Source organism: Haliaeetus leucocephalus, unplaced genomic scaffold (genome assembly GCF_000737465.1).
Source record: "Haliaeetus leucocephalus isolate CR32 unplaced genomic scaffold, Haliaeetus_leucocephalus-4.0 Scaffold140, whole genome shotgun sequence".
NCBI classification, from domain to species: Eukaryota; Metazoa; Chordata; class Aves; order Accipitriformes; family Accipitridae; genus Haliaeetus; species Haliaeetus leucocephalus.
Genome location: NW_010972576.1, coordinates 7,499,740 through 7,522,273, shown reverse-complemented (window position 1 = coordinate 7,522,273; position 22,534 = coordinate 7,499,740). Strand labels below are relative to the sequence as shown.

At 41.4% G+C, this 22,534-nt stretch overlaps 1 protein-coding gene across 1 annotated transcript in view; it reads right to left on the bottom strand.

Moving 5' to 3' along the window:
- HERC3 (HECT and RLD domain containing E3 ubiquitin protein ligase 3) overlaps positions 1-22,534 on the bottom strand; it is a 44,118-nt gene that overhangs the window by 6,534 nt on the left and 15,050 nt on the right. Inside the window, exons 3-21 of the mRNA XM_010586153.1 lie at positions 21,948-22,024; positions 21,134-21,355; positions 18,636-18,727; positions 17,490-17,620; positions 16,717-16,877; positions 16,118-16,194; positions 15,213-15,337; positions 14,605-14,664; positions 12,133-12,244; positions 11,271-11,460; positions 9,372-9,535; positions 8,725-8,838; positions 7,398-7,421; positions 7,221-7,310; positions 5,249-5,419; positions 4,463-4,606; positions 3,305-3,471; positions 2,078-2,144; positions 188-270 (exon numbers count right to left, since the gene is read on the bottom strand). Of these exons, the coding sequence (XP_010584455.1) occupies positions 188-270; positions 2,078-2,144; positions 3,305-3,471; positions 4,463-4,606; positions 5,249-5,419; positions 7,221-7,310; positions 7,398-7,421; positions 8,725-8,838; positions 9,372-9,535; positions 11,271-11,460; positions 12,133-12,244; positions 14,605-14,664; positions 15,213-15,337; positions 16,118-16,194; positions 16,717-16,877; positions 17,490-17,620; positions 18,636-18,727; positions 21,134-21,355; positions 21,948-22,024 (2,271 nt within the window). The remainder of the gene's footprint in view (positions 1-187; positions 271-2,077; positions 2,145-3,304; positions 3,472-4,462; positions 4,607-5,248; positions 5,420-7,220; positions 7,311-7,397; positions 7,422-8,724; positions 8,839-9,371; positions 9,536-11,270; positions 11,461-12,132; positions 12,245-14,604; positions 14,665-15,212; positions 15,338-16,117; positions 16,195-16,716; positions 16,878-17,489; positions 17,621-18,635; positions 18,728-21,133; positions 21,356-21,947; positions 22,025-22,534) is intronic.

Sequence of the window (22,534 nt, the reverse complement as noted above, 5' to 3'; positions counted from 1 at the left end):
GAAAGATGATGAAAACTTGCTTTTTATTCAAGTGCCACTGGCACCCAGTAACTTGAACAACTGGTCTTAGAATTTGTTCACAGTGACTTCTAATTCTCTCCCGCATTTCACCTCAGCCAAATTTTCTGTGGCATTGCACCTGACTTCACCACAAGTAAGAGTCCATCCCCACATATGCCCCACTTACCTATTGTCCTTCTGCACCAGAATTTTATCTCCATCTTCGATCAGGTTCTTCTGCTCTGTCACACCATAGCTTTCCCTGCAGATCTATACAAAACCAGAAAACTGATTTTACCAGAAGTACCTTTCAGGCCATATGCCTGCAGAAAGACAGAGTTCTCTTTCACAGTTGATGACTGGCATGTGAAGGGTGGGCCAGAGAAAAGGGTATATGCAGAACATTTTTTCTCTGCTCCAGATGCCATGCATGCTTCACCACCTTACATCATATACATTTGTAGGACTGCTATTAAGTCTAAATGCAAACTCAGAAAAGAAAAAAGTCATTCTTTTAGGTAAATTTCCTGTGAAAAAAACCAAGAGATTGATAACTAAAAAGCCATATTTAACTAAGCCCACATGCTCTGGCAATAAAAAGGACTCCCTTTTTTATAACAGAAGCTCAGTAGGTTAATTCATCCACTCTCACTGCAAGATGGCAAGACCACAGACAGCTTCCTGCCTTTGCCTGGCATAGGATGGCACCAGTACAAACATATATTCTGTACATACAAAATTGGTCATGTGGAAAAATGCAAAAGCACCAATTTTCAAGCTGCCATACACAAAAGAGGCTCAGATTTTGACATGCAAGATGAGCTATTAATTTCAAGGTTTGGGATATCAGCTATTTATTAATTTCAAAGTTTTGGCAGATATATCTGTATGTCTTTATATATTATGCAGTACATAGTGCAAGAAAGAGAGAGTAAGAATGCCCTTTTGTGTGAGAAGATAATTTGGAGAAAAATCTCTTGTGTTACTTCAAAGGTACTCTTTTTTACACAGTCTGCATTATCATCATTATGGCTTCGTTACCTCATCCTGAATTGCAGCTCTGACCTGCATGAGACACAGTCAGACCCAGGTCTGACTCACTCCAGAAGTAAGTTTAATCTAAGAGACTTTATGAGCTCTCATTTATGAAATAAAGAAATGGACAACATTCTCCTAGCTCAGCAAGTATTTTCTTCACAATGTGTAGCAGACTTTCCTGCTACTGTGATTTTACCCCAGGCAGGCCCTGGACAGAGAGTCAAGAACCCAGATCAAGCTCAGGATGAACGCATTGCTCACAACCTGTTAGAGCATCAGGACTTTAAAGGAAAGACATTGAAACATGGAAGCCCTTACCCTGCCCCAGTCAGAGGAAAACATAGCTTGGAGAACAATGATGCCGTATCTCTTTGTGAGGTTCTAAACGTTTGCACAAGTTGAGAGATGTACCTGATATTCCAATGTACATCAAGATCGAACTCTTAATTTCAGGGAATCTCCGCTGTGTAACAGAAACTGCTGCATCTAGATTACTAGCTAGAAAAAAATTCTTTTACTGCCATAGTAGCACAGGAGAGCTGACTACCTCAGCATGCTTCCTACCAATAGCCTCCAGCATTTTGTTTCTAAGAAAGTCTGACCAAGTACACTCGCTATAAATTTTTAAGTCAAGAAGTATTAATATTATGACAGCAAGGAAAATTCTGAATTATGTTAGCATTTCAAGAATTGACCTAGTGATGTCAAAACCTAACTTCCATCTTCAAGGATTTAGGAATCTACTTCTCACTGTCTAGTGTGAGAAGTTGCCCACTGGCATTTAAGTCACATGCCACAGCAACAAGAAGGCTATTTTGAAAACCACTCTGCTTAATCTACTTAATAGCTCAGTTTTCAAGACCACATACAAAAGAACAAAGGAGTTGACAGCAAAGAATTTTAACATCAACATTTAGCTTTAACATGGGGTATGTACTACAGGCATAGTTTGGAATAAACCATTAATACACATGAATAAGTAGATGGGCTTCAACTGTACCATAACAATCACAGAGTTGGTATGTTAAACGTGACTTACTGTAAAATTCAAGCAGAATGTCTCTTCTACATCTTCGCCAGGGTAATCTAAAAGTTGCTGAAGACTCCTACATAACAGATAGGGAAAGAAATGAGAAAAAAAAAAAAATCAGAGATTCAAAAAGCCATACATCTAAAGGGGAAAAGAAATTCAGCAGAATTAAACAGCATCATACATCTGGGTAATAGGATTTGAAGAGAGAGAATCTCTAAGTCGCCTGAAGGGGTAAGAAAGAAATACACCTCAAATAAAGAGATGCTTTGTTAGAAGCAGGATAAATGCCAGTCCACACATTATAGACCATGCCCTATAGTCCCCCTTAATGATCCTGGCCTTAGAATAGAATTACATTTCTAGTTCTTAAGGACTGCTAGATATTTATGCCACCACAGACCACACAAAGGTCTGAGGGAGTGGAGGAAGAGAGGGTCCTTGATTATATCTGTATCCCCATCATGTAGAAAATACTCTTCTCCTATTCCTCAAAATCCTGCTGCTGTCCTTCTGGCAATTTACCTCATTATTGTTAAGTACAGCTGTTGCTTTGTGCAGATAAATCAGACAGCAACTCACAAGAAAAAAAAGAAGACAGCAGTCAGACAGTGGAATCATAACCTCTCAGTGTCAGAAGGAACCAATATCCCCATGCAGTTAGGCAGAAATTATTCAACATGCCATTTAGAAAAAGTCATTCCTTCACTCCATTCAACTTCCTTCTTTCTGGCATGGGAGCAGGTCAGAGTTACGCTGGTTCAGGGATGGGACAGTTCACATCCTACACACAGTTCCCATCCTGGGCTACATCATGAGACATGCAGCAGATCTGCTTGCTAACGCAAGCCTGGCTTCAGGGGAAAGGCTGAGGCTAGGACCTGGGCTCATGCTTGCAATCACAGAGTGGAGGGACAGGCCCCCACCCCTGTTTTCAAAGGAGTATGGTAGGTATCTTTTGGCTGTGTTGATATCCAGTTTATGGGCATTGAGAAGGTGGGTACAGAGATTAGGGCCTAAGCAGATGGATCTGGTAGTCTGTGGGAGAGGAGAAGTCTTACATAAAATTCACCACTGGCTTATGTACTTTGCTAGGATCACAGCCCCCCACATTAATCAATCACTCAAAAGGATCAGGAGGTGTTTTATTGAACAGGTTTTACCCAGTTTGGCATGTCTTGTTCTCAGCTGGATGGTCTCCCTTCCCAGAAAGGCTGCAAATTTTGGTTTTCATACCTTCCTTCCGTAGGTGATAGCTCCTTCAAATCCTCTAGGCAGGGTTTCACGTTCAAGAGTTTTTTGTACAGAGCCAAGGGAAAGTGAAGGTCTACTACTGTGAAGTTGTATATTGCAAGACCGCATATGATGCCAATCAAGTGAAACCAGTTGTGTTCTACAAAACACTGCAAAACCACACAGCAAAATCCTAATGAGACACACTGTCACTGGTGCAATGCACAATACCCCTTCCCCCATGTACTGTAAGCCAGCTCCTGCTTTTCCGACTGGGACAAAATCAGAGAGGTCCCATCAGGTCCCAGTTTGGATGTGAATTCCTTGCTGGAGTGTGGCACAGAAATGACGACTCAGAAAGCAAGCCCTATTACTTTTGTTAGCCATGATTAACTGTGGAAACAGCAACAGCTGCTTTCCACCTTATCCGCCTTTTATTTCCTTTTTACATACCTCTGCATTTAGACATTAACAAAGCTTGATGTTTGCTGTCTATATACTGCAAGAAAATGTGCTAACAATTCTCTCCCTATCACTCATCTGATTTTCTATTAAAAGCATATGCATAACCACAGTGCCACCCAAGCAAATATACCAACATAGGTGTTGGTATACTGGCCTTCATTCCTTCGCATATTTACACTCACACTGGTATGTCAGTCACAGACTGGCTGCCTATATTTGTTAAATGTTGTAAATACGTGACTCATTTTCAGTGCTTACACTGTCATTATTCTTAGTGTCAAAAGACTTGTTTTTATAGCATTAACATGAGGAGTAATTGCTCTGTAATACTGTTTACAAGTTACCAAAGGTACCATGTAATTTCCTTCCTTGTAAAATGTAATTAATAAATTAAAAAGAACCCCATCAGGGCAGCTACACCTTAAGGGAAGACTGACAACATCATTTCCCATCTGGCTACCTAGGATGGGATAAGAATAAACAGAAAGAGCCACCTCCTTAACAGGCACAATCATCACTTTCTACTAAAGTTAATAGACCTATACTAATTTACACTGACTGAAAATAGAGGTCACATTGTATCATGGGTGGAAAATGAGAGGAAGATCATTTCTTCTTTCCCATAATTTGCCACTAACCTTCTTGTCAAATGCAGCATATTATTTCAATCTGTATGTATAGAGAGCAAGGGCTTACCGTGTCTGAAAACCACAGCAGGTTTGACTCTGGGTAGTAAGTGAACATGCCATAGATGGGGTTGAGGAGTTCTTTTAACAACAGGAGGAAAAATTCCTTTGTCACTCCTCCAGCATCAACAGCTTCCTCACCATCAAAGATGACCTGTAGAAAAAGCAGGTCAGTAACAAGGATGCAGAGGTGAGCCTGAGTGAATCAGACATCTTTCTAATTGGGAGCCACGCAAAGCAATTTGTCTAACATACCCAAACTCACTACAACCCATGAGCCTGTTTCAGTGCTCTGCTTGCAAGGAGGGAAAGGTAACAGGGGATATCAACAGGCAAATCTGGTATTTTGAAAATGTTTAACTCCTTATGCAAATCATAAATAACCACCTGTCCTCCCAAGGACCAAAGCAGCAACATGACAGCAGCTGCCGAATTTTGTAGCAACCTCTCAGAGATAAAACATGTCCTATTGTAAATGGCCTGTTCTTGCAGAAGAGCAAAACAGAGGCTGCATAATATCATAGAAATGTTTCCTCCCCTGCCCCTTATACAGTAGACACACCAGGAAAAGAGAGTAAATCCCCTGGTTGCCTTCTTGTAAACTGTCCACTGCCAAAACACTCCTGGAGTTGGAGAGGAGAAAGAGTCAACCCTAGCATTGATTAGACCAAGAGTCCCTGTGTGCTATACCTATGGAGAAGCCACTGTATGCTGGTAAAGCAGTAATGTGAATGGCTGAAAGGCTGCAGAAATGTCAGCTGGATGAGAGGGTGCTAAAGGTGTGGGGAAAACTTACTTTAAGAGGCTTTTTCAAATCAATGTCTGAATGGATGCTCAACTCCCTTAAAGCATCACCAACTAAGTTACTCCTGCGAACATGAAGTACCAGGAAAGGGCTTCTGGCCAACAGAGGCTCCAGGGTGAGAAGCATGAAGACATTCTGCAAATTTGCACCATTTATTGCAACCTGTAAATAAAAGAGGGGTGAAAAACAGCCACTGCTCAGCTCTTTTCTTCCTACGGAAGGAAAACAGTTAACAACTATATGTCTGGTGTTCCTTTCTTCCTTAATCTTTTAGTTTGGTTTCCACAGGGTACAAGGATTACATGCTCCCTCTGTACAACTGTGTGTGCCTGTATGCCCACCTGTCGCCCCGGACTTCCCACACCCATACCTTTTGAGTCCACTGATCCATTCACCAAATCTGAGCAACAGAGAGATCATATTCCTGAATTATTTTTTTTTTCCATTAGGCAGGTGGGTGGGGAAAAGAGGCCTTATTCATGCTCTTACTGAGTCAAGAAACTCAGTGTGGACACACCCTGGTAAGAGTCAGAGCGTCCACAAGGGAAAGCAGTGTTACTAACATACCAAGCTAGGAGCCAGTTGACAACTGCACCTGGCAAGGCACCAGCGAATCCATTGCATACAATTCAAAACTCTCATCTACGTGGATTTTCTGGAGTTGGGTAAGGCACAAAGTCCACTCAAAGCTTTGACAGCATGTAGTATATTCATTCTCATGCACTGTCCACAGTAAATGGCAAATTCACATTTGTAAATTCAGTTTAAAAGTCAGTTAAACCTGAGACAGAAATCCACTGGAAACCAGGCTTCCTCCATTCCAGCACTCACAGAAGTACTGGTTTCTTTGGCCTCTGAGTGGTTGTCTTCATAAAGATCCTATCTCTTAGGGCAACAAAACCTTTACCAGCCTGCTGTCCTGCCAAGATAAGGTAGATACCCTCCTCCCAGCAGTGCGCTGCTCACAAACTGGGCAGCTAAAAGTGTACTCAAGAGGGTGACAAAATGAAAGCAGGAGAAGGTGACTCCAGCTTCTGAGTGTAGGCTGAGCCTCCTCTGCCTTGCTGCAAGGCTATGTGTTCAAGCAGCCACAGAAAAGCTAAGAGATGGATATTAGATGGCACCAGCACCATGGCCATGAGTAACTGTGATGACAGTTTTCCACCCTTGAAGGAACCTGACAACCAACGACCTCAGCAAACTCATTTCACAGAGGATGGGACTAGTCCCAGACCCCAGCTGCACTGGACGAGGGATCAGTGCCCAATGCTTTGCCTCTCTCAGGAGCTACCTGCATGAGCAATGCATGGCTCTGGGAGGTTTACATTGGCACAGAGGCCAGCTGTCCTTGTCACAGCCTGGCTGTGAGCTGGCTTGGCTGCCACCTACAGGGTAAGGGTGCTGGAGCTGAACACCTGCTGTGAACATGCTCCTGGAGAGCCTTGGGTCTGCGCTCCTCACTGCAAATGGGTGGGTGAGCTGCTGACAACAGCTGCTGTTTGCAACCACGAACAGCGTCAGGAGTTGGTCTTCAACCCTCACTTCTGACAACCACTCCTCCTGCACCAGGCAGAAACCTGAACAAAAGTGCCCACTTACTTGAAAGCTTGCCTACTTTTCCAGCCTTACAGCTCCTCTAACTGAGGCCTCATCTTACTTCTTATCCTTGGACTATCATAAATACGTAAGTATTCCTTCCCGACCTTCCCTACACAGTTTAGATTTCCACCACATGCGCATCTGGCAGTTCTGATGTTACCAAACATTTTGAAGTGAAAGATGCCAAGCACTGCCTCTGCAATATCCAGGGCAAAGAGGTTCTCTAGCTACTCCGCTCTCCCGTATAATGGAAACAATAAAGTGCTGCACACGCTAACTCCCAGTGAACACCTCTCTTTGCAAGCACCAATGCAAAAGGCAGAGAAAAAGAAATGGGACAGGAAAATTGGGAGAGAAGGATTACCTGCATCTGTAGTTCTGCATCTGTCTGTAACATTTTGGTCTTAGCCTGAGCATCAAAGATGAAAGGATAAGAACAGAGTGTCACAGCATCCTGCAAGAAAGGCAGGCAAATTGGTTCCTATCTACAGCTTCCATAGCACTTCTTTTAAGTAAAAGTCATGAAAAACAATTTTCTTACCTGCATGATAGATGGTCTTACTTTCTGTGAAGGAAAAACAAAAATATGAAAACCTTTTACTCTTTTGATTTTGTGTCTTGTATTTTTTTGGACAGACTAGTTCAAAGGCGATCCAAAGAAAATTTTTCTCATCTGGGACAACCCAGTTTTTTCCCCTCAAAAAAAAAATAACATGGGAACTTCCTTCTCAAGTGTGCTCATTTGAAAACGCACAAGTCTAATTCAAAACTTGAACATCAAACATTGCTAATAGGACTAACTGGCACAGAAGCCTGTGTTAGCCTGCCACAGGTGAAACTTTCTCTTATGAAGAAAAACAAGAAAACTACCCACAAGGCAGAGACCATACAAAACAACAGGACAGACCATAAGGCCACAACATGACAATATAAGACCACTCTTGCAATGCAAATTACTCCTTTCATCAGCCATATTGATACATTTTTAACTATTTTTAACTATCACTGTTACATAAATTTGAGTCAGTATTTTATTGTTCTGCTCACTAAAAGTAAGCACAGAGCAGCACTATTTAAATGATGGAAAGCAAGGGATGGGGGACACGGCACACACAACATTTAGAAAGTCCATGAAAACACACACAAAAATTCTTGCTACAGTCAGGTTTTATTCTTGCAGCATCCATTGGTGGATATTTTTTTGTGTTTTCTCACACTTAGGATTCCTTTCCTTGCTGTAATTACATAATGTCACTGGGTTCCTACATAGCATATTCCAGCCCTCAGTTTAGTTATCTCCTTTCTTACAGATGGGAAAGTGAGGCATAAAAGAGGTGAAGGGTCTTACCCAAGATCACCCAGCAGGTTACTGGAAGAGCCAGGAATAGAACCCACATCTCTTGAGTCTTGGTTCAGTCCCCTAGCCAGAACGCCACACTGCCTCCTCTTACAGAGCAACATTTTAAGATCACTGGCTACATTATTCACAATACCTGCCTAAACAGCAGAAGTAAAGGGTAAAAATTATAATTTTAGAATACAGGATTTGGCCCCTGAGGTCTTGATTACATTAAAAGGATCCAGTCACTGAATTAATCCCCTTGTGCAAGGATTGAATGAAATTCACATGAATAATCACATAGATTGTTGCAAGTGTTAGTTAAATATTGTTAGCTCTAGCTCTTCTGACAGCCTTATTTTAAGTCAACTTTGTCAAGCCACCAAGTACCCAAATCTGACAGACTTAACATATAGATGCTCCAATACTGAATACATTACACACTCATTAAGGATATTAAAAATACAGATCTACAACCAGAGAGACAAACATGGACAGCTATTTCATGACTATACACAAAACCTCTTACCATTCCAGCCTGATGTAAGAACCACATGAGATAATCCTCCTGAATGTCCACCAAGCTGGAAATCTCAGGGATATAAAACTTATCATATTCTACGTGTTTAACCTTCTGATTTACCTAGAGAAGAAAACATATGGTTTTTAGATATGGGTATATTCAGCATTTTTCTTAGAACACACAAGTTTGCTTTCATAAAATCAATTAGAGCAGCTTGCAACAATAGGACCCAGAAAGTTCTTGCAAAAACACATGGTCCCTTATATTTTAATATGAACCAAGAAGAATCAAGATAAACCTCTTTCTGACTTATTTTAGCTCCCTCTCCTCCTCACTCAGACTATCCAGCACCAACACAGTGGGACCAGAAAACATCAAGGGACAGGTATTTGTGATGCCACAGCGCACGCAGTCCGGTGGCTCAGCAGCAGCATTCTTTAGAGTAATTTTTTCCTAATGTTTGAGACAGGACTGAACAATCTTCAAGTACCTTGAATTCAGGAAAACCACTAACATCTTCCCCATGTGGTGTCTTGGCGGACAATGACACTGCTTACAAGGCAGAGCCATGACCACTCTGCCCCTGCCAAGTGGCAAAGGACAGACAAGACCGAATCATCTTGAGCCAACACACACCGAGGCCTTCCTCTTACCTTGTGGAGTTTCTCCAGAAGTCTGAGAGCAGCTGTAATGTAGCTACTGAACAGGACTGGGATCAACAGTGTCTTTCTTCCACTGAGGAGGTAAACCACTGCGCCTTTATAGAGGTCCACTAGCCTGAGGAAATATCTTGGGCACACTTGAGACCACCAGTTATCTGGAAAGCAGGGGAACATCAATATAAATCCTGAATTAAAGGCCAGAGTAACCCCTACATAAGGGGCTACAGCTGAAAATATGGGAACACACCTAAAGATTGTTTAAAAAAACTTCCCTATACCTGTCCTAAGTGTAACAACAGGGAAGTGCGAAGAGTCAGCTCCATACCAGAAATTAAAAATGTCTTCCCTTTCCACTCTCACACAACCATCCCAGTCATTACCCAGCCCTAATCCCTAATCAGTGAGAGAGCCTGAATTCAAGGTTTTACAACCTTCAATTCAAGATACTGTTTCAAGTATCTTGTATTCAAGACACTGTGATCTTGTGGGCAAACCATTGTCTCTCATGAGTGATAAGAAAGCAGTTGCCTGGGCAATTCTCCGTAGTACCACATACTTTTCTAGCAGGTGTCAAAGCGTGTCTCCTGGCATGTCTGCACTAAAGGTCTGAGCTCCCCCTCTTTAGAAAGGCTGATTTCTTTCTTACCAAGGATGGGTAACCCTCACCTCTCCTCTGAAGGGACCCTGACTATTAGCTTCTTTGCTAGAACCAATTCACCTGCAAAGTAGGAGGTGGAGCCTGGGAAAACATCACATCAGCTGTTAGAAACAAACACCAATTTATCCTCTCAAGTGTCAGCACAACAATAGATTCTGGCAGGCAAAAGTATGAGAATCCTTTACATTTCTGTATGCTAACAATCACAGTGGACTATTCTGAGTAGAGGAGGAAACTTGGTTCCAAGCCTCTTTGAATAAAATAAATAAATCACTAAACCTCAAAATAAATTTCACTGGAGCAATGCTCCTGGAGGTCTGAATGTGTTACATAGCATTTTACATGATAATATGAGATTTAGTATAAGACAACCTTAAGAAACAAAGATAACAAGAAAAGTAACAGCTCAGCAAACATGAGCAACAATCATTAAGCAGCATATGTTCTGCCTAGCTTAAAAGGAGCTCATAGGAAATAGTACCAGCAGAAATGAGAAGATTCAGAACTGGGAGAAGAGCTGGGGTGTTCAGCTTGGTCACGGACCCGCCAACGGGTTTTTCTGCACCTTATACAGGACAAAGTAACTTCATACTATATTTAGTATATTCTTTTATTTACCTTATACAGAACGGATGTTCTAATGTGGACAATATTTTAAGAGAATAAGATCATTTAATCTTCATGATATACAAAATCTATGTTCGCACAGAAGCATGCAAATTTATCTGGAACTGAGTCTATGAACATAGTTAAACTAGATAAGGTAAATTAAATTAACCTCCCTAGTAAACATTCTTTGAAATGATATTTTACTTCTAAATTAAAACAATTCTTAACCTGAATTTTCTTTCTCATTTATTATCCACACCACCATAAAATTTATGGTTTATATTATTGTAACTAACTTCCCATATCTTACCTGCATGGCACATTCTTCATTTCTTCATAGTTTATGTTTAAAATTCAAATTTTATGTTTATAATTCTTTTACATGGGAACATAGGTTTTGGGGGGAGGATTCCTCGAGTCCTTTTGGTTCCCAGATGCTTTTTAGAGGCAACTGCTTCATAACAACACTATATCATAAATAATACCCAATTATCATTGCAGCCATTGTAACAGAATAGAAAAATTAAACCAACACAAAAAAATGACTGAAAAAACTAAAGTTAACACTTTGTGTCCCAGCTGGATACTGAGAGTAATATGCATCTTAAATGCCAGCCTCTTACCAAGAACTTTGCTGGGGTTGGTATCTAGGCGCAGAATAGCCATTGCTAGAGGAAGCGTTAACGTGATATAATACTTGGAGTCTTGGAAGGGTGGGAATTCAGGGAGAATCAGATAGATCCTCATTGCCTCGACATCTGGAGGTGAGCTGGACAGCTGAGGAATCAAAAAACTTTCAAAGCTCTTCAGTATCTAGAGAAAAACAAGACAAAAGAAGACAACTTATCCTGGGTGATACAGCACCTACAATGCAGATGATGCGTAAGAACTGATGAAATAGAGCACACTCAGAATGGGTGGACTTAACAGCTTTTGCTGATGATCTCTTAAAAACACCCCATAGGACAGGACTAAACTCCGATTCTTCCAAAATGCATGAACGTTTGGATAGGTTTTTCCAGGGCTGGCTAAAGGTTAGTTAACCCCTCTCATTAATGTTACACCCCTGTTTTAAAAGTCAAAATGGCATGGGGAACATACACGATTTTATCCCACAGCTCTGCACTCATGAAAGAAATCCTCTGAGTTAGAATAAATTATACAACCATAAAGTAGTCAACTCCTGACAGGCAATAAGTAGTTATTATTTACAAGTATAACATACACAGAACTAATTTCAGAAGCCATTTCAAATATTAAATGCCATGAGAAAGAACTTTTTTAAAAACAAGTCTTAGAGACACATTCTGAGAAGGTGAAAATCAGCCCAGGTCAATGGAGAAGTATCCATTGATACCATGAAGGATCTGGCCTGCAGATTTGCAATACAACCCTTCCCCCAAAAAGCTGCTATTACCTGCATATTACAGAGGGACAAAGCCTTTATTTCCCCTCTGAATACCCAAAACCGCAGAAGTGCAATACCTGCTCTAGGAGAATGGAGTGCTGAGAGTTCATCAGCTTCTCAAACAGCACTCTGGTGGAGTTCAGATCAATCCCTGGGATCTTTGGACTCGTTTTAAAATGTTCATCGATTCTTTAAAAAAATCGCAGACAGACAGGCATGAGTTTAAGGAAGAGACACCATTACCTGTGTATTGGCATGGCCTGAGAGCAAGCAATGGGGAAATGACCTCTAGGGAATTAGTCAGACTAGAAACAAAGCAGAAGTTGGAATCTTCTTGCTAAAGACAAGATGGCCAACTCTCCCTTCTGAACTTCTCTGGGCCTTGGTGAGGGTTGGGATTCTTGCAGAGAAACACTTTATCGAAGTCTTTGATTCCCCAGGACTCCTTTACTGACTTAAGAGCCTGTCTAGACAGGCCAGACTGCTTAAAAAACTATAAAATATGCATCTATCATATGTATCAGGATCCTCTGCATTGTCTCCACATACACTACTCTTATAGCAAAACTGTTTAATCACACCCAGTAAGAAAGGAAAGGCTGATGCATAAGAAGACATTGACTGCTATACAAGGTGACATCAGATGAGGATTTTCGAAAGAATATAAGGGAAGATATTCAGAGTAGCTTTTTGGCAATTCCAGTCTCCAATTTTCTAAAACTAAACAACAACCACAGCCAAAACACAGCACAGCTGAGAACAGTCTTCACAAAGTCTTTAGTTGTAACGAACATGTGCTGTCCTTTCTGCTGTGCTTGAACGGCTGTAATTTACTCAGGCTACCTGTGTAAGAGGGATAATGGAAGGCAAGCCTGTGGAAGACAACAGTTGGACAGAGCTAGCAACACTGAATGTCCAGTCCAGCAGGTAAGTTACCTAGTCCGGTGTCTAGAGCATGATCCGCATCTGTAGCAGAGGCTCTCAGCACCATTGTATTGTCTGCAGTAAAGCTGCACATAAAACCTTGCACTTGCTAGTAAAAAAAGGTCATGGTCATTGGTACAACTCCATTGACCTCAAGGATTTCCCAAGTTTGTCACTACTCATCTGAGACTGTGCTGTATTAGACACTCTGAAGGAAAAGGTAGCTATTGAAGATGGGATGCATTTCTCAGTTTGCTGGTGTGACTACAACAACACAAGAAGCTAAACATAGCCTCCTGTAGTAGAATGGCTATTTCCATAACAGCACAGGCACCAGCCTGGAAATAGCTCCTCAGAGTCACGCTGTAGTACAGAGCACTTCAGGCTGTCATGCGCAGAAGTAGTATTGAAGTGTGCCCAGTCACACAGCCATGGAAAAGCTGCTTTTCCATCTAACCCTGTGTACCACAATGCTGTATTGCAAACAGGCCTATATGGCATTAGGACACTGGATGGATATACTAGGGTATTTCTATCAAGTGCACCGTGACATAAGGCTTCACATATAAAGGTACATGGTTAAACACAGCCTCACTTCAGTGTATGGTGGCTTCCAATTTTATCATTCATTTGGTCAAAGATTTTCTGTAAAAGTTAAGTCCTGCACTAGCCAGGACATTACTAAAGTGGAAGGAGAACTGCATTGGGGTGATGAAGTCATAAACTCCACTCATTTCCACATTCAAAGGAGACGTGGGACTATTTACAGTGACTCAACAACTCAACAAGTGTTTTAAACCAACATGACACAACTCTCCTGATGCAGTAACATGCTGCCTTGTCACAACTCTGGAGAAGAAACCATTGGACAAGCAGAAAAATGCAAGAATAATGAGTAAATTATTTTCGAGTTACTCTTGGATTACTCAGAGTAACTAAGTTTTTCTTCACCTAGTTACAGGTCATTTACTCATCACATCACCATAAAAAATTTCTCCTCCTCTTCATCTTATGCTGTTACCTCCCCAACATTTACAGACACAGCCAACACAATCCTTCCCAACCCACAGCCTTTGACTCAGCTATGCATATTGCATCCTTGTCACCACCTATGGTTGGTTACACCCATCTGAAATTCCTGCTTTTGTAAGCAGGAGCACAAAACCTTCCACAACCAACTGATGTCACCTAAAAGGAAAGTGCTTCCATGCTGCCCCAGATGCATTTCTCACAAGCAGCCTTTGTTGAAGCATACCTCCACACATAGCAGCCTCCACCAGCTAGCTCAGCTGGGTAAAAGACTATTCAGATACCTAGCATCACCCATTTCCCTTAATGTTGTATTCCTATCCTTCTCTATTAAAGATGATATTCATTTCATAGGGAAAAATAACAGTTGTGACAACTCCAAGGAATCTGTGCTGCTTACAGTACACTCACCATGCACTTTCTTAGACCATTTGCCTTCCTTACCCAGCTCTGACCACCCACCTCTTTAGTGGACACTCTCTGCCCCCGTCTCCTGTCTGATCAGAAAAATCAAATCCCACTGCAGCAGTGAGTGAAGTAAAGGGATTCCAGTCTGCCTCAAGGGAAAGCCACACTTCTGTAAGTTTGCCACTTACTTCTTCTCCAGGAAGCTTCCATTCCAGCAAGCAGCTGAGGACAGTATCTGAACAACATTACTGTTTGCAGCAGGAAGACAAAAGAAAACAGAGAGAGGTTATGAAGAGATGTCCCAGCAAATCTCTTCAGCTCTCTTCCCTTCCTTCTATGGGGAACAATGTCAGGATCACCCCTTAGAGGCATAGAGGGTAAGCGGTTCATTCAGGACCATGTAACATCCCTCTTTGAAAGGAGGGATGTTAGCAGTGCCTCCTTTCCACCTATTCTGCCATTCTCATGGCAGGCACACAGGGGAAGGAATTTAATCAGTCTGTTCACAAGTTCTTGCTGCTTTTCAAGAACTCTAGGCACAAAATGAAGGACAACTTTAAAATGCATTTCCCACCCTCCATTTGCAATGTTCTGAGGCAGCCTCAAATTCCTCTGGTTTTGCTCAGAAGCTCTAACCTGGCAGCCTTGTGACTGGCAGCTGTCCTCCCCTTGGAAATGACCAAGAACCACACTTGAAAAGGTTGCTAAATTTCAAGTGAAAGCATGGCACGGAAGCAAACAGAATGATTTAAATAAAACTTTCAACAAAAGGCTTGTCCAGTGCCACAATACCTACTTGACAGAATTAGAACTGTTCTTTTCTAAAAGCTTTTGCCTCCAGACATCTATAGTTTCATCATTTATTAAACAGGTGTAACGTGTTTCATTTATGGTCCGGAAATCATCAGCAGGCAAGGAATTCTGTGAGAAGATACAGATTTCAACAAAGACAAGGCTTGTAAAACAATTCCTTCTTATCCATAATCTGTTTTCTATATATAACTGATAGCTTTCTTAGTGTGGTCTCTGAACAGGTTTGGTTAGGAAGCTGTGGCATTACTAAGAAGTTCAAAAGGACAGGCATGGAAAAGTATGGAAAAAACCAAGATCATCATCAAATACATTTTTAAAAGAGGAAAAGAAAAAAAACAAAATACTGTTTCCTTAAATGTATCAAAGCCCTCATAAATATTGCCATATATAACTACAGGCTTAATACATTTATTCTAGACTTATTTCCATGCCTCAAAAATGTATGTCAAGCAATTCTTGAAAGAAATAGGAAGACAGAAGCAGAAAAAACAATTCAGTATTCAGCCCTCCATCCAGCATGTCTTGACAAAACCCGAGCATATGTCGTCCATGGCCCTACACTCTAATTACTTGGACCCCCGTGTCTCGGGAAGAAAGCAGCCCCTCGCTTCCAATCTGCAAAGGAGATTGGACTCCTCTCCCTGCTGATCAAACTGAAATCAGTGTCTTCGCAATGGCTCTTTGATGTGCCTCTAAAGGAAGGCAACTTTCAGCCACTCCTAAAAAGTTGTAAATCCCTGTAACAACTGTCAGTGTTGGTAAGGTCTGTAAGGCAGAACTGACTCCAAAGCAACACTTCATTTTCAGGAGATATTACCAAAACCAAAAGATGCATTGTGAAGGCTGGGACAGGGGAGCAGCCTTGAGAAGATACTTCATTTGTTTTACCTCATATTTGGAGCAAAGCACAAATGTTTGGTCTCCTCCAGAGAAGATATGTTTAACAATATGATATTTACAGGCGTCTGTTGAAGAAAAAGACATGGTTGTGTTAGAGATTGATGAATGCAAGTTCCTACCGTGCATTTTCCCCCACATTTGCACTGCCAGTTTCTCAGGCTTTACACTACAAGGAGCACCTGGATCCCTTGAAGGCCAGGCTGAAATCAGTTGGAACTCAAGCACTGCAGCACTTCCTTGAGAGATATACAGGGCCTGGCAGGAGGGAAAACTTGTAATTTTAAAACTGTAATGGGGGTTTTAAAGTGAAACCAAAGCCCTTGGAAATCAGTATTAGTACAGCTTCATGAAGGCTCAAGATCGCCAAGTGTTGAGCTCTGCCATAAAAAGAGAAAAGGAGAGGGCACACATTAACAGAGAGAGCAAAAGGTCACCCAGTAATTTCCACAGTGCATTTGGGACAGGATGGGTTTCTTTTGCCCTTTCAAGAACTTTCGCAGAACAAAGTCAAGATGTCTTTAGACAGCCATGGGTGAAATGAAATTATTTATGTCCATTTGCGACTCCAAATCATGCACAGTACGTACCAGGTTTCCCTGAGAGTTGCCCATTGTGAGCTGCCCAGTGACCCTTGACAGGAGAGGGACACTTAACATTGCAAGTGTGCCCCATTCCCAGCTGGCCTCTTGTTCCACAGCCAAATGCATAGATCATTCCTGAAGAAGGCACAAAGGCTAAAGTGTGATGTCTGTAACAGAGACGGGTACAAAGTTCAGGCCTTGTTTAACAATTCAAAGAAAAAAAACCAAACAAATGCAGCCTAAAACTTATTCTCGGTTCCCCTAAGCCAGAAGCTGGTGCAAAGCAGCATCCTTACACGAGCGCCAGTGCTCAGGTTTTGCCACCTGATGGCACCAGTTTATGGGATTGAGCTCTTTAGGTGGAAGTGACAAAGAGCAGCTTGTGCCAGCTTTGGGCTGGTATCAGGCTTACAGACAGAATTAGCTTAGTCATTTGCTAAGCCTGTACATACCAAAAGGCAACAACACAGCACCAGCGTTACTAACTCTCTTTTCATGAAAGAGGCTGGAAACTTGTGACCAAAGGGGCTGCTGCTCTGAAGTCTTGCTGAATTATTAAGATGGAAATATAACTTTTACCAGGTTATAGCACAAGGAACAACCCCAATTAAAAAACAACCTCCTTTAGAAAGCCTTAAAATAGTCATGGGAAGTAAAATTGAAATTAGCTTAGTTTTGACATGTAGGATGCAGAAGCAAGACTATTCCCCCTGTTTACAAGACTCAGTGTCAGCATTAGCCTCCACCAAAGAAAATTTCTGACTGCACACAGGACTCACCTGCCACATGCAATCTGGGATACTTCACTGCCCATTAGCTCAAGAACTCTTCGGGGGTTCACTTCATCATTCATGGAGTCATGTCCCAGTTGCCCACAGGAACCTGCACCGAACGTGAACACCCCTCCACTCTGTTAGCAAATCAAACAGCATATTCTCCATTTAGGGACCCATAACCCAGCAGTATCTTTCTGACTCCAGTTTCAGCACAAGCCCAAGCTTAGGCAGAGATTGCTGGGGATTTCCAAAGGATTCAGAAAAGAAACCAGGGTTCTGCTAATGCAGCTTCCAAATAGCTACCTTGCCACCCATCAGACTAACAGAATTAACTTTAGGTATGTCTGTATTAGACAAGCTTCCTCCCACCATCACCAGATGAGTCTGAAATCCCAGCAGGTTTAAACGTGGCTGAATAGCACCCATTTCCACAATAGTTTACACTCGTATCTGTCAGCTGCTGATCAAAAAGACTGTGACCTTTTTCTCTGAAAAAGAGCTTCTACAGAACTAATCTTCTACAATGGTGTTTTTCCCACAGGAATCCCAAAGCCAGCTGTTTAATTCATTTTATAGTGGAAAACACTGTGGCACCAAACAAGGATGCAACACCTAGGAAGTGGCAGAGGCAAGAACTGAGCAGTGATCTTCCAAATCCTAGCCCTGTCCTCTGTCCACTAAACTATACACCCCTTGGAAACAGCAGGTTTGGAATGGAAAACCTCTTGTAAATGCTGTGAGTGACTGCTAATGTTTCATTTAAACACCCATTCATTTTGACTTGCATTTTATTCTGATGCACAATATCACTCTCTTTATCTTCCAACAAAACGCTATTTTCCCCCCTTTGGATGTATGTTTGTTAATTTTTTTGTTCAAAGCTAATTTCTTTGAGCGATTCACCTGAGTTTTACTATTTATTGTCATGGATTACTAACATCTTCATCTTCAAAAACAGCAATGGATCATGCCAGCAATGAATCTCAGAATAAATTATATTAAGACTATACTTTCCATTTGGTTTCTTTTACTGGAGTTGGATGGAATATGGTAAGTCAATCTGTTCTTTTCTACCATTACCCAGGAAACTCCTGTGAAACCATCAGGCAGGCGAGACAGCAGCCAGGGTTCCCAGGTTAGCATCTTTACCTTTGTCAGAACTGCTGTGTGTTCCTCTCCACAGCTGATGTAAACAACCTTCTGAGACCGCAACAGCTTCACATGACAAGGGGATTCTCGGTCTGCAATGAAGACAGAAAATAAAGGAGCTGTTTCATAAACACAAACTTATATGTCTGAGAAAGCCACTGGCAGTCTGATTTCAGATGTGGTCTATGTGTACAATGGAAGCTTTAACAACTGTGGGGAAAAAAACCAAGTCCTTGAGTACTTCACTGCTGCTTTCCCCCTCCAATTGTTAAAAGATTTGTCCTGGCTCAAAAAAAAATTGTCCAGAGCAAGAATACAAGTATTGAGAATCTTGTATAAACTCAACATGCACTTGCAGTTTGGGAGGTATGATGAGTGCAGTCTAGCCCACCTTCAGCTTCATGCTCCATTCCAGACTCCTCACTGATGACTGCAAACATTTGTTTCCAAAACCTTGCTTAGACCTTTTCCATACAGAACAATCCTAACACATGGGAGACACTAGCACAACACACATGACAAACTGAATCCCAACGTGTATTTAAATGCCTAGCCTTCCTTCTGTTGTCATCCTTTAAGAAGATCCTCCTATTTGCAAAGGCTAATCCCTGCCAACTGTTAAATGATGCTTTTCTCCTTCACTCTGACGTTCTAATCATTAAAAGTGGGTCTCCCGAGGATGAATACACTAAGCAAAGTTACATGTTTTACTGATGTAAAAATAAAATAAAACCTAAGCATTTCAAGGAGCACTAGGCACCCCAAACCAGTTAGATATTAAGGGGAGCAGCTGCTTACTTCATACCAACAAAAAATCAGGTTCCTACCTATAGAAGTTGTCCATTTTTTAAGACTCTCACCCAAGGATTTGACAGGTGCTTTTTTCTGGGTAGTGAAAGGAAAATGGTCACATTTTCATGGAATTAGAAATGAGAGCAGATTTTTCATTTACTTTGTTCTGTATTTTAGCACTCTGATCTTTATTTTAACAGGAATTACACTTCTTATCTCTACAGCATAACTGTTTAAATAACAGTGCTGCAGAATACTCATGTTTGTAGACTTTGTTGTTCATGTTCACCAAGTATAATTCACACAGTCTTACCATGACTCACTTACCATAAATATCATGCATTTACTACAGTGCCATGTATTAAGGGCTAAGAAGAGTATGATCCCTGGCCAACACAGCCCCACAAGCAGATGCTCCTTACATGTTCATTTAAGATTAGCCCCATGTCAAAGCAAGCCTCTCATATATAAACTGTAGCTTTGTTGAAATTAGAAGCATTTATCTGCCAGTCTACATGGAAAGAACATGGCTGCTATTATACTAGATCAGCTCTAGCTTACATACAGTACAAGAGAATAGACCTGTAGTATTTTTGAAAGAACAAAAGATATGTTACAAGTCTTATGATTGTGTTTCATATTTCTAAAAGGGTAAAGCAAGATGAAATGACGCATACAACATAGGAGCCTCCTTTGCTAAACCACAGGCTGGTTTTGAGTAATTGATTTAAATACGTTTCAGTTGGTAGGCTGGGTTGTCAAAGTGCATCATTCCATTATAGGTACACAAAATGTGAGGTAACACTTTTCTCTTGCAAAATACAGTGTTTATATGCTACGACATTATGCAACATAACATTTAAAAATACATACATCTCATGTACTCACCCATGCAAAATAAATTATCCGTGCGTGCTAGGTATCACAACCACACTCAGTAACTTGCCTAGATACTTAGAGATACCCAGGAACTATGCAGAAAATGATGAAGTGGCTGATTTGAAGGTCCAAGGAAAATCTTTCATTCGCTTTTGCAAAAAGTTAAGAATGTGTTAACAACAAGCAGAGGAGATCTGGGCTTTTCAGACTAGTGGTAATGTCATATCCACTCTTCAGCCTCATTTATAAACCTATCTTCAAGTCTGTTGATGGCTAGGCTTCACTGAACACAGCCACCTGAAAAAAACTACCATTGGCCCTGTGTGTCTGGAAAATTGTACAACAAAGTAGACAACATTTTACAATACTGAGATACTCTCTGCTGCCATCATTTTGTAGCATACAGATGCTCACCAGTCAAAAGTTTGCTGGCAAACAAGGGGATGAGGTCAGCCTGCTGTTCTGCAGGGACAGGCTTTGCTCCACACCATGGGCACATATGGACACATGGACAAAGCATTTTTGAGAAGAGGAAGAAAGAATATGAGCACTTCCTTCAATGCCTGCATGCTGACACATTTGAAAGATCTTTTCTTTTGACCTTCCACACTTCCACTAACAACCACAAGGGGAAAAAAAGTGTTTCTATTCCTACTAAGTATGAAAAGCCTGTAGAGTCCATCAGAGACTGTTCCTCTGCCCTCTCCTCCCAAGAGGAGTTGCTGAGGGTTACATATCCGCTCAGTAAAAACATACTGTCAATGCAAAAAGAGACACTAGGCCAAAAAAGTCCATCCTTCTTTCATCTAGGAGCATAAATTTAATACCTCGTTCATCACTTAGTCCCAGCTGTCCTGAGCTGTTCTTTCCCCAGCCAAACACAGCTCCCGAGAGAGAGAGGGCAAAACTGTGGGCTCCACCTGCAGCAACCTGAGCCAAAGGGATCCCATCAAGAGACTTGACACGTTGTGGACTGGCTTGCGAGGGACATTCTTTGCCCAAGCCCAGCTGACCATAACTGTTCTGCCCCCATGTGAAGAACTGGCCATCTGAAACAAGGAAAGAAAGAGAACAGTGAGTAAAAGCTGGTCAACAGAAAAGCAAGTTTGTCAAAATGAACAAGAATGGGTGCTGAGGGCTTTGCTCCCACCAAAGCCTTATGATGGAAAAATCAAGGAAGATATTCTTTGCTAAAATAAAGTCCCGGTCTGAAGTCACCAGGAAAATAAACGGACGTGCAACTAAGTGCAAAATACAACATCAGACTGCTGTAACTTAAACAGCGTAACGAAGAATGGTCCACATGTTGCATACAGATGACTAATAGCCAAGGATAATTTCAACACAAAGAAATTAATTACACACATTTTTCTACATCAAGATGGAAAGCTTTTAAGTGTTCCTGCCATCATTCACCAGTGAGACAGTGGGTGGCCTGTGTGTAACATTTTCCTTCTTGACACTATTGGCAAAGCTCTTCTTCAATATTCATGGTACCTGATCCATTTCATAGCCTCCCATTTGTCCTGAAAGCAGTTGGGACAGGGACGTCCTAGGTTTATTATGCAGAAATATGCAATCTTGGACACTGTGCAAAATAACAGCACAAATCTTGGTAATAAATAATGAATGTTACAGTACCTGCTGCCAAAGCCAGGCAATGCCAATTTCCACAGGAAACCTGCAGTATTGTCTGTTGGTTCAATTTCTTTATCAACCTGAAGAAGATGACACTGTTTTAGAATAAATGTCCACAAATGCAGTATCACCTTAGGTCGAAATTATGATTTCCATTCAGATATTCGTTCCACACATACATGTAACCTATGCTTTTGAGACTGAGGAACGGAGTCTTAAAGGTGATACAGATCCATACATAACATGCAAATCTGTGGAGACCTTTCAACACTTGACTACTAACTCCAACTACGTTTCCTGCTATAATGCTGAATCCAGCCTGGAAATGGTGAAAATAGTTGGTTCTTGGTGTCTCTCTCAATATTCTTTTTCAGGCATCGACATTTTTCATGCTGTCAGGGGCCTAGCAGTTCCTATGAGTTACAGCACCAAAACCTCTTCAGTGCTTTGTACAGAGAATAGCATGTCAAAGGTTCAAGTTATTTCACAAAAATGTTATTTTTAAATGGCGCTATCACATTGACATGTGAGCCTGTCCTCTTATATCGGAGCCACCTGCAAGTTAAGGACTGTCTTCCTACAGAGCCCTT